Here is a 9,892-nt window from a genome sequence, read left to right as displayed (position 1 = left end):
TTGTGCTCTTGCTCCACTGTCCAAACAGGGTTTATTGACAGGCGTTTCACAGCAACGCATAGCAACGGCGGCGGCGGCCCGGGCGGGCGTGTGGGCGCGGCCGGGTGCGGGTCCGCACTCCCCCCCCTCCCCGCGGCCGGACGCGCCGGGGGGCACGGAGCCCGGCGGGTGGGGGGCTGGCAGGCGGGCCCGGAACGCCGCCCCCGGCTCGGCGGACCCCCAACCCCGGAGGCGGCCCAGGCAGGCGCTCTCCGTCCGTCCGCGAGTCCGCCTCGCAGCCGGGCGCCCGCGGGCCGGGCCACCAGAGCCCCCTTCTCGGTCCCGGCGCGGCCTGCCACCAGGAGTTCGGGTCTCGCTGCCCTGCCCTGCCTCCCCAACCCTCGGGCCACCTCCTCCCTCTGCTGGGGCCGTGATTAGAGCTCGAAGATCCTCGTGGGAACACCGAGACGGCGCGCAAAGCCCTTCTCCCCAGGCCCCGCCGGCCCAGAGCGCCCAGCAGGGCGGCTTCCAGGTCCCAAAACCTCCAGGGCAGCGGCCCGGTGCCCAGCGGATCGGCCAGACAACAAGCTACCGCTACTGAGAGGGTCTCCTTGTACCGGCTCTTGAATTCTTTGGGCGGGGGAGGGGGAGGCAGTGGTGAGCAAGGGAGAGAGTTTTCCGACACAGAGCAAGGAGTGGAGACAGAGAAGGGCTCACGGAAATGCCCAGTGATTCACTGAAGACTATATTCATGGAAATGTTGCCTTGGGAGAACAGAAAATAAAACATTTTTCCTTAATGCTCATGTTTAACTAGCTGGATTGTGGGGCATCCCTAGGGTGAAGGAAATCGTTGAGGAAGGGGATGCCTGCATCAGCCTCAGCGTGGATTGGATGAGATGCTATGAGGGGACTCTCACTCCAACCCCCCATAATTTCCCCGGGCAGCTGTAAAGCAGCTGACCCTGCAGATGTGCATTTTGCCCAAAGGCACCCCCAGGAGAACCACACATTCCACAATCCAAGGTTGGGCTCAGGCTTGGGGGCAGGGAAGGTCTCAGAACCTGCTCCCTCAGGCCTCTGACGCTCTGGGGTAAAATGAGGTTGTCCAGATAACCTTCTCCATGCCCTCCCTGATTTTTCTAATACTAGCTTGCAAGTAGACAAGATACTTCATTTCTTAAAAAAAAAAATAATAATTTCGGATAAATATCTGAAATCTGGAAAGCTCATTTATCCCCTTTTTTCTTTTTAGAAAAAAATTCAACCGTGCTCAAATAACCCCCACTTCCCTTCACCATATCACTTCTCTCCCCATGGATCCAGAAGGCTTTTTAAAGGCTGGGCTGGATGTTACACAACCCAAACAGCAGCAACAACAACAAAAACTCCCCTTCTTCATCAGCCCCAAGATTGTGAAAATGACAGGAAGTCCAGGTTGGCTCTGGCATTTATAGCACTGACATACATTCAACCCAGAGAAGCTCTGGTGACAGGCTTTCTAAACAAGGCCCTGTCCTGGGCCCTCTGGTCAGGCCTGGAGTCCAGTAACCACGCCCCTCACACCATACACCGCACATACACCAGCCAAGCCTTTCCTGGTCTGGGAAAGGAAGAGAAGAAAGACAAAGACCTGGGGGTTCTTCAGTCTTTGGTGGGTCCAGGTATCTATCTTAGCTGCCTCTGACTTTTGTAGTTAAATCTTGCCTGCCCTTGCGGCAGGAGGAACCAGCTGACCCTTGAATGGCAGGCGGTAGGCAAGTAGCCACCTTGGCTTCAAACACTGGGTTCCCCCTGAGTCCCTCTCTCCCCTTAGCTTCAACCAGAGATGCATCCTGCAGATTTGGAAGGCCAAGAGCTGGGGAGGAGGGGTACGAAGGCTTGGTCTGTTCAGCCAGTCCAGGCGATGCTTTTGCCAGTACTAAATGAAGCCCCGGTTGTCAGATCCCATCTCCTCACTGGCAGAAAGTCCGGCCAGAAGAAGTAAAAATCTGGGAAAATGTCTTCCTTGAGGCCTCCAACCCCACTTGTCCTTGCTCCTGGCCCCCATGTTTTTCTCTGAGAGCTAGGTAAGTTGGTGTACATTTGTGGAGGGGAGGGAAGGGGGGTCTCTCCTGAGGATTCTAGCAGAGTCTGTGCTCCTCATGGCTCAGCCCAGAATCGCTCTGCTGCTGCAGGCCACTGTAGGTCATTGGGTGACAGTAGGGTTTAACACCCCCGCCGCTGGCCCCAGAACCCCGGGGACAGAGCCAGGCACCGAGCCCTGCAGGGCAGACACGGGACTCAGGGACTCCGGGACACTTCTCAGAGGACCTGGCTGGGGCTGGGGAGGCTGCGGTGCAGGTGGTGGGGCTTGCGGGGGCGGCTGCTGTTGCTGCTGCTGCTGCAACTTCTTCTTGTTGATTTTCCTTTCCTTGGCTCTGCGGTTCTGAAACCAAATTTTAACCTAGAAATGGAAAGGGGGGGGAGGAAGAGAGGGTGATGAAGAAGCTGGTGTAGGGAGGATGCCTTCTGCACTAGCAGCAGTTCTTTCCTCTCCAACTATAGAAGTGCCTTCTCTATCTCAGGGCCCCCCACACCTTCTCCCAGCCTTTCAACCGAGAGCCCCATGACAGCTCAGTGCCAGAGCCCTTCCGGAGCCCAGCACAGCCTCAGGAGAGAAAAGCCTTCCTCCCTCCTTGTTCTCACCAGGTTTCGTTACAAAGCAACCTTTATCTATAACTTTACTGGGAGAGTTCAGCGTCTCAGAACTAAGGAAAACAAACTGCAAAGCCCTTTCTACAACAAGCGAGAGAAGGCCAGCATGGATGTACTTCAAAATGACAACCTTTGACCTCTCAAAACTTAACTGAAATGTAATATTCCTCACTTTAAAGCTGAGAATGAGATCTTTTAAAAAGATATAACCATTTATTTGAGAGAGAGAGAGAGAGAGAGAGAGAACACAAGGAGGGAGGGGAGGAGCAGAGGGAGAGGGAGAAGGAGAGAGGAGCTCAAGCAGATTCCGCACAGAGCGTGGAGCCCCGCACAGGGTTCATTCCCACAACCCTGATCTCACAACCTGAGCTGAAACTAAGAGCCAGATGCTTAACCGACTGTGCCACCCAGGCACCCCATGAGAATGAGATTTAACATGGGGCTTCCCAGCGGTGGATTTGGCCTGTTTTCCTTTTTTTCTAAACCATATACAGTGTTCCTGAGTCAAGCCTCCCTCTAGTATTTATGGGCAGGGATTGGACTCTTATATTAATTTTCCCCCCCAGGTATTGTGCTGGGCACAAAGAAAATAGGTCTTTTTTTAAATTTTTTTTATGATAGTCACAGAGAGAGAGAGAGAGAGGCAGAGACACAGGCAGAGGGAGAAGCAGGCTCCATGCACCGGGAGCCCGATGTGGGATTTGATCCCGGGTCTCCAGGATCACGCCCTGGGCCAAAGGCAGGCGCCAAACCGCTGCGCCACCCAGGGATCCCGAAAATAGGTCTTTTAAGTCTTCTATCACCCAAATAGAATTCCAGATTAGACTGATTAGACTACTACTCAGTTTTTTTTTTATTTTCTTGCATTTCCCCCTGGAAAATAGGAGAGAAAAAAAATCCAAAAAAGACAACTAGAGGCAGAAGGAGCCTTTTCTAAAAGCATTCAGAAGGAAATGTTCTCCATCCTCCTACTTTATTTATTTACTTATTTTAAGCAAGCCCTACACCTAAGTAGGGCTTGAACTCAACAACTGTGAGATCAAAAGTCACATGCTCTATCTACTGAGCGAGCCGGGCGCCCCTCTAGCCTCCTTTAATCTGCTCACAGAACTAGGTGGATTCTGGGGTCTGGCTTCTAACTCCGCACGAGGAACACCCCCACCCGCCCGCAGCCAGTGATCCCCCGGAGGGAGCAAGGCGGTTCCCACCTGCCTCTCGGAGAGCCCCAACGTGGCGGCCAGCTCAGCTTTCCTCCGGATGGTGATGTAACGACTGTAGTGAAACTCCTTCTCTAGCTCCAGCCGCTGGTGATCCGTGTACACCACTCGGTATTTGTCTTTCGTCCTGGTTTTCACTGCGGAGGAAGGAGAAGTTAGGGCTGAGAACTGCAAGGCGGCCCATCAGTCATGGGTAATGACAAACCTACCTAACCCCAGGGCCATTTCTCTTCCTCCGCCGCCCCAGGGGGCCAGGGTTTGGCTGGTTCCTGCCGAGTCTGACAAGACCCCCCAGGGGGTCCTGATGGCAGGGTGCAAGGCTATCCAAGACAACTAAACTAACCTCAGGGTTAAGTGGTTTTTAAAAGTGAAGAAAAACTAAAATCTCAGACGCCTACGATAGCTGAACCCAGCCACCCTTTTGGTAAACCAAATATTGTCCTAGAGAAGGCAACTTCCAAAGGGAAGCGGGGCAGGACACAATCTCCGGCGTCCTGGGAATATTCGGGTTTTCAGGCCCACCAGAGATGGAAGCCCTCCCCAAGAACAGCTCAGGTCTTGGGCACCTGTCGGCACAATGTGTGGGGTGGCGGCGCTACTTTCTGTTTGCTTTATTACAAGTGGAAAGGCAGGTGCAGGAGCTGATAGATTCTCTGGGGTCACCAGAATCTTCTCCCAGGCCCACGAGGCCCAACTGATGGAATTCTGAGCCGGGATCTGGCAGGCAGAGAGCCCCTCCCGCTGGCAGCACCGTCTACCTGGCGGAACCTGGTTTGGCATTTGTCACTTTTTCTTTTTTAATCCCCCATTTATTTCTGCTACAGACTGTGCCAGAGCTATCCTGACCAGTGATCTATGCTCATTGGATTGAGTCAACATATTAAACCTCAGGTTGATTGTTTTACTGAAGGGCCTTGACAAATAGTGCCCGTCGCGCGGTTGGAGCAGGCCCGAGCCTGGCGTCTCCACCGGGTCTGCCCTGGGTCAACCCTCGGCTGGGCCCTGGCCAGGAGCTCTTCCCTCCTCGTGGGCCCCAGGTCCTGGTCTTCCTGCAGCCGAACAGGTTCAGTCGCCCAATGCCCAGTCCTACAGGAAGATCTAAAGGGTCTGGGAGTCTCTTGGAGGTGTTTAATGCTCCGCAGGCCGACTTTGTTCAGGTAAAACCCTTTGCAAACCACAACAAAAGCGCCCTGGGAAGATACAGGCCGGATCAGAGGGAGCTCCCCCGAGCCGCTGAAAGGGGAACACAGTCGCAAACAATGCAGGACAAGGCGATCTTATCAAAGAAAAGCCCTTTCAATGCCTTAATAACAACCGCATTCTGTTTGAATTACCACTACTGAGCAAATGGCGGCCCCGGCTTTCATCCCCCTCCCCGCCAGGCGCATTAACATAAACACGGCCCGGCAGGCGCATTTGAATGGGCGCAGCGGCCCCGACCCCGGGCCTGTAAGAAACTGAAGGGAACTAACACGTTCCGAGAGCCTTCCAGCTGGAGGGCGCGTTCACACGCGTCGCCGCCCCAAGCCCACTCGGGGCTGCCAGCGGCGGTCGCCCCGTTTTACAGATAAGGAAACTGAGAATCAGACCAGGTCACGCAGGTAGCGTCAGGCGCGGCCGACTCCGCAGCCAGCTGGGAGCCTGAAGGACACCCCCAAGGGTTGGGGAGCCGGGGCGCGAAAAGTTCTCCGCGCTGAACATCCCAGTAGCAACGCTCGCCTTGGGGTGCCTGCGCGCGGCTCTGGCTCCAGTGCTCCCCTTGCACAACCCCTGACCGGCCGGGAACGCGGTGACCCGGGCCCTTGCGCGCTCTGCGGCTTGCGCCCCAAGGGCCTTGGAGGCGCCCCGCACCCCCTGGGAACCGAGGAGGGGGCTGGAGGAGGGGAGAGATGAGAGGGACTTGTGAGAATTCATTATTGACTGCGAAAGTCACCACCCTCTTTCCGGGCCCTAAAAGAGACAATGGCAGGGCTGGGAAGGTGTATATCAAAGCGGGCCGGGCCCGGGACCAACCCCCTAGCCCCTTGACAGATGATGCTCCGCAGAGAAGTCGGGCTCTGGCCCGCGGGCCGCGGCCTCAAGACATTAACATCACAAGGGCGCCCGGCGCCGACTGCGGCCTTGCCACCTCCGCGCGGGACATCACAGCGGCCTCTCATCTGCTGACCCCGCGGCCTGGGCTCCTGTGGCTACCCCCCTCTCCCCCGCCCGGCCCGGCCCCGGGGCCACTCTCCCAGGACACACCAAAGGTCTCCCTTAGGGCCCCCGATCGCTGCCAGTTGTACCCCCAGGCAGGCTCCCTATGAGGGAGCCTTTTCTGAGAAGGCGCTCTGCTCAGACGGGAGCGCCTCCTCTTGGGGAAGGGACCTAGAAGAGGTTCGAGGCTGGCCCCGTGGCCTTCTCCCTGGGCTGCGGCATTTCCCACCCGGCCTGTGCCCAGTGACGCAAATACCGATGCCCAGAGACAGCCCCCAATGGCTTCTCTGATTTATATGGTTGTAATTGGCTATAAAAGTCTGAAAAGTGGCCATAACCTGCATGCGGGTCGGGTCGGGCAGGGCCAGAAAGAAGGGAAGAGAAAAAAGCGGAAGTGCAGAGGGCTAGGAAGACTTCAAGGAGTGCAAAAGGGACGCCAGCAGGACTCTCCCACCACACCTATTCGCATTCGCACTTCCTTCCCACTTTGACACACACAACCCCATACCAGGAGGGGCAGACCCGGAACTAAGGAGCCCCCACAATCCGGCAAACCTAGGATGTCTGCAGCAGGGACATCTCCTGAGCAAGCTTCTTGAACGCAGCCGCGCGTGTACACACACACACACACACACACCCCCCTGAGACCTGGGAAGGAGGAGTGGGAGAATGGGAGAAATGATCCCTGTCTGGAGCCCAAGCTGAATCCCCTTCCCCCTCCGCGGGGGACTCTCAGGACTTCTTGCCCGCGGCCCTCCAGCTTTTGACTCAACTAACTCCTTTGCAAATCCAAGGTTCAATGACGGGGCGCGCTCCCTTCTCCCTGGTTCCTGGGGCCTCTGTTGCAACTTGCAACTCTGTTGCAGCTTGGCCCGGTCTCCCTGCTTGCCAGAGCTCTTGAGATCCCTTGAATTGGCCCGAATGGCCGAACCTGGCCCCACGCACAGCCACCCAGTCCTCCGGGCCACCACTCTTCTTGAGCGCCTTGATGGCGTGGAGGGAAACGCTCTAAAGCCCGGCCCGGTGCAGGGCGAGGCTCCCTTTCGCCCGGGGCTCGAAGCTACGCACCGAGCGCTGGCGGCAGCGAGTGCGGAGGACGCGATCCCGCTCCTGCACCGCCGTGCTCGCCGACGACCCTGGGAGCGTCCCGAGAGTGCTGGGACCGTACGAACGGAGGACCGCTGGAAAGAGGAAGGCTCTCCTCTGCCCTACACTGAACACGGGTTGGGAGCCCAGAGTCCTCGCTCCCGCCCCGCGCCGACCCAGGCGCCGCAGAGAAGCTCCGCAGGCGAGGCCGGCCGAGTGCGTCTCCGCCCGGCGGGGCTCCCTGCCAGCTCCGGACGCCTGCGTCCGCCCCGACGCGCGGCGGGCCCCGCATCCCCCGAGCCCCCGAGCCCCCGCAGCCCCGCAGCCCCCGAGCCCCGCAGCCCCGCATCCCCCGAGCCCCCGAGCCCCCGAGCCCCGCAGCCCCGCAGCCCCCGCCGCCGCCTACCTTGGCTCCCGAGGGACGGCTGCGCGGGCTTCCGCATCCACTCGCACAGGTTCCGCCGCTGGCCGCCGGGGGACAGCTGCTCTGCGGCGGCCGTGGCTGCGGGCCCCGGAGGGCCGGGGTTCAGTGTCTGCAGCAAGCCGGTGGCGCAGGAGGGCGCGGCGGCCGGGTGGTGCGGGTGGTGGTGCGGGTGGTGGTGCGGGTGGTAGTCGGCGGGGCTGCTGTAGCCCATGGCCGAGGCCGGCGAGCCCCCGTTGAGGCCGTGCGCCACGGCGTTGGCTGCGGCCGCGGCGCCCCCCGGCGCGTAGCCGTTCCAGTCCTCTCGCAGCGGGGCCCCGTAGGCGGCGGGCCAGGAGGGCCCCGGGGACTGCGCGCTGTCCAGGTTCGCGGCCGCCGCGGCCGCCGCCGCCACATGGTAGCCGCCGTAGTCCGGGTACTGCGGGGGGCTGACGAAGTTCTGCGGGGCCAGGTTGAGGCCGCCGGAGTGGCGCACGGAGCTGGGGTACATGCTCACGTCCTTGTCCAGGAGGTAGCTCACGTACATGGTGGCGAGGGCCCCCCAGCGAACCTCACCATGCTGCCTGGGGGCCGACGCTGGGGGCTGCCGGGAGGCCGCAGAGGGGACGGGGCGACGGGGCGACGGGGCGACGGGGCGACGGGGCGCGGCGAGCGGCGGCAGCGGGCGCCCCGGCCGGCGGAGTCCCGCGGGCTCCTCGGGCGCCTCTGCCTCTGAGGCGGTCCCTCCCTCGGGCCGGCCTCCTCCCTCCTCCCTTTCTTCCTCCTGTCCTCCCACCTCCTTCCCACTGGGCTGCAGAGGCGGGGAAGACCCGCCACAGGCTGGAGTGCGGAGCCCCGGGCCGGCGGCCTTTCGTGATTAACGAGTGTTTACAAGACTCTATTAGTAATGACACAGACACCAATGGCTGGAGACGTCGAGGCGCAGCGCGCACCCTGCGCACAACCCCCCGAAACACGATTTGCATTTTAAAAGATAAGGAGAGGGGGGAGCACGCGGGACCCGATCACAGCTAAATATTCAAACCTTTATTGTTAAGAGCTTCCTCCTTCCAACCTGGTGCACTTTAACCTCCAATCACAGGTTCAAAGAATGAAATCAAGAGACTTGCAAAAGAGGGGGTGGGGGGGGGGAAGAACTGTCTTGATGGGAACCTGGGCTTGGAGACTAAATAACAGTGTTTATGCACTTGCGGGGTCGGGTGGTGGGCATCAAGAAGCTCCTTCTATACCAAAGAGAAAAGAAAAGGGAAGCCATTACTTTGATGACAACGTTTTGACCAACGGGGGAGATGACGACCGGCGGAACCCTAAGAGATGGGCCCGGTTCCTGCCCTGTTTGAGCTCTCGGCCAGAACGACTGTGACTGCGGGGCCCCAAACAACTGTCACTGCTAACCGGATTTTTTCTTCCCCCAAGGAAACCTCTTGCCTCTCCCACGAGATAAATTATGACCCTAGCTTCAGGTTGCATCTCGGAGTTCATCTCACATTTGGGGTTTCAGTTAAATTAAAGCAATTAATGTTTTAAAGAGCATTTGCATTCAAGAGCCAGCACGGTCAAACCAAGGTGCTGGCAAAGTTCTCATTTTTTGAGCAGGGTGCAGGTGACACAGTATGTTGTCTGCAAAAATTCAGCGAGCCTACACGTAGAGGTTTACTTAAATGAGTGGTTAAAAATTAAGGAAAAGAGAGCCAGAGTTTCTGATAATATGTACTTAGGTACGTGTCATAACTTTGTCTTAAAAACACGTTCTGCTTTACAAAGCAAAGCTTTATCCGAAGACAATTGTCTTTCATCTCCAGGAGAGGGGAAGGGAACCTAGGCCATTACCGATTGCTTCTTGAGAGCTCCGAATGGGGAAGAGTTGGGAAAGGATCTTCCTTGGTTTTGATGCACTGTGTCGGGGGCACGGGGCTTGGTGGCGGCTGCTGGGACCTGTGTGGCAGGGCCTGGCTTGTGAACTGCCCCAACTGGAGCGCAAGGCGCCGTGAGCTTCGTCTTAGGCACGCGCCTCTGTTTTAGCCACTGCAGGCAGCAGACCCGCGGGAGCCTTCCAGCCCTTCTCTACTTACGAGCCCGGACTGTGCTGACGGACCAGGATTTGAGAATCGCAGCGGCCCGATCCACGGACTGGGCAAGATGCCTGCGTGTTTTGGAAGGCGCTCTTGGAACCAGCGGGACGCTAGCCACTCATCTCCAGATCTGCACTTGTCGGTTCTCATTGTCAAGCGCTCTCTGGTATTTGTCACTTCACCTTCTCATCTCTGGAGAGCTCCTTCCAGTGCCCTTTATCTGCC

At 58.3% G+C, this 9,892-nt stretch overlaps 1 protein-coding gene across 2 annotated transcripts; it reads right to left on the bottom strand.

The window, feature by feature from the left end:
- Positions 1-692: 692 nt before the first annotated feature.
- CDX2 (caudal type homeobox 2) lies at positions 693-8,478 on the bottom strand. 2 transcript variants are annotated; one of them, XM_077868290.1, is made up of 3 exons: positions 7,581-8,478; positions 3,888-4,029; positions 693-2,424 (listed from the first exon to the last, which is right to left on the bottom strand). In XM_077868290.1, the coding sequence occupies exons 1-3, from the start codon at positions 8,119-8,121 to the stop codon at positions 2,283-2,285; spliced, it is 825 nt and encodes a 274-aa protein (XP_077724416.1). In that variant the 5' UTR covers positions 8,122-8,478; the 3' UTR covers positions 693-2,282. The 2 variants fall into 2 exon arrangements, with proteins under 2 accessions (XP_077724416.1, XP_077724415.1); XM_077868289.1 differs by having other exon boundaries at positions 3,884-4,029; positions 7,581-8,258.
- Positions 8,479-9,892: the final 1,414 nt, after the last annotated feature.

The sequence above is a fragment of the Canis aureus genome, chromosome 24 (genome assembly GCF_053574225.1).
Source record: "Canis aureus isolate CA01 chromosome 24, VMU_Caureus_v.1.0, whole genome shotgun sequence".
In the NCBI taxonomy this organism is placed as follows: domain Eukaryota; kingdom Metazoa; phylum Chordata; class Mammalia; order Carnivora; family Canidae; genus Canis; species Canis aureus.
Note: the sequence above shows the minus strand (reverse complement) of the source record. Positions and strands in the feature narration are given on the sequence as shown.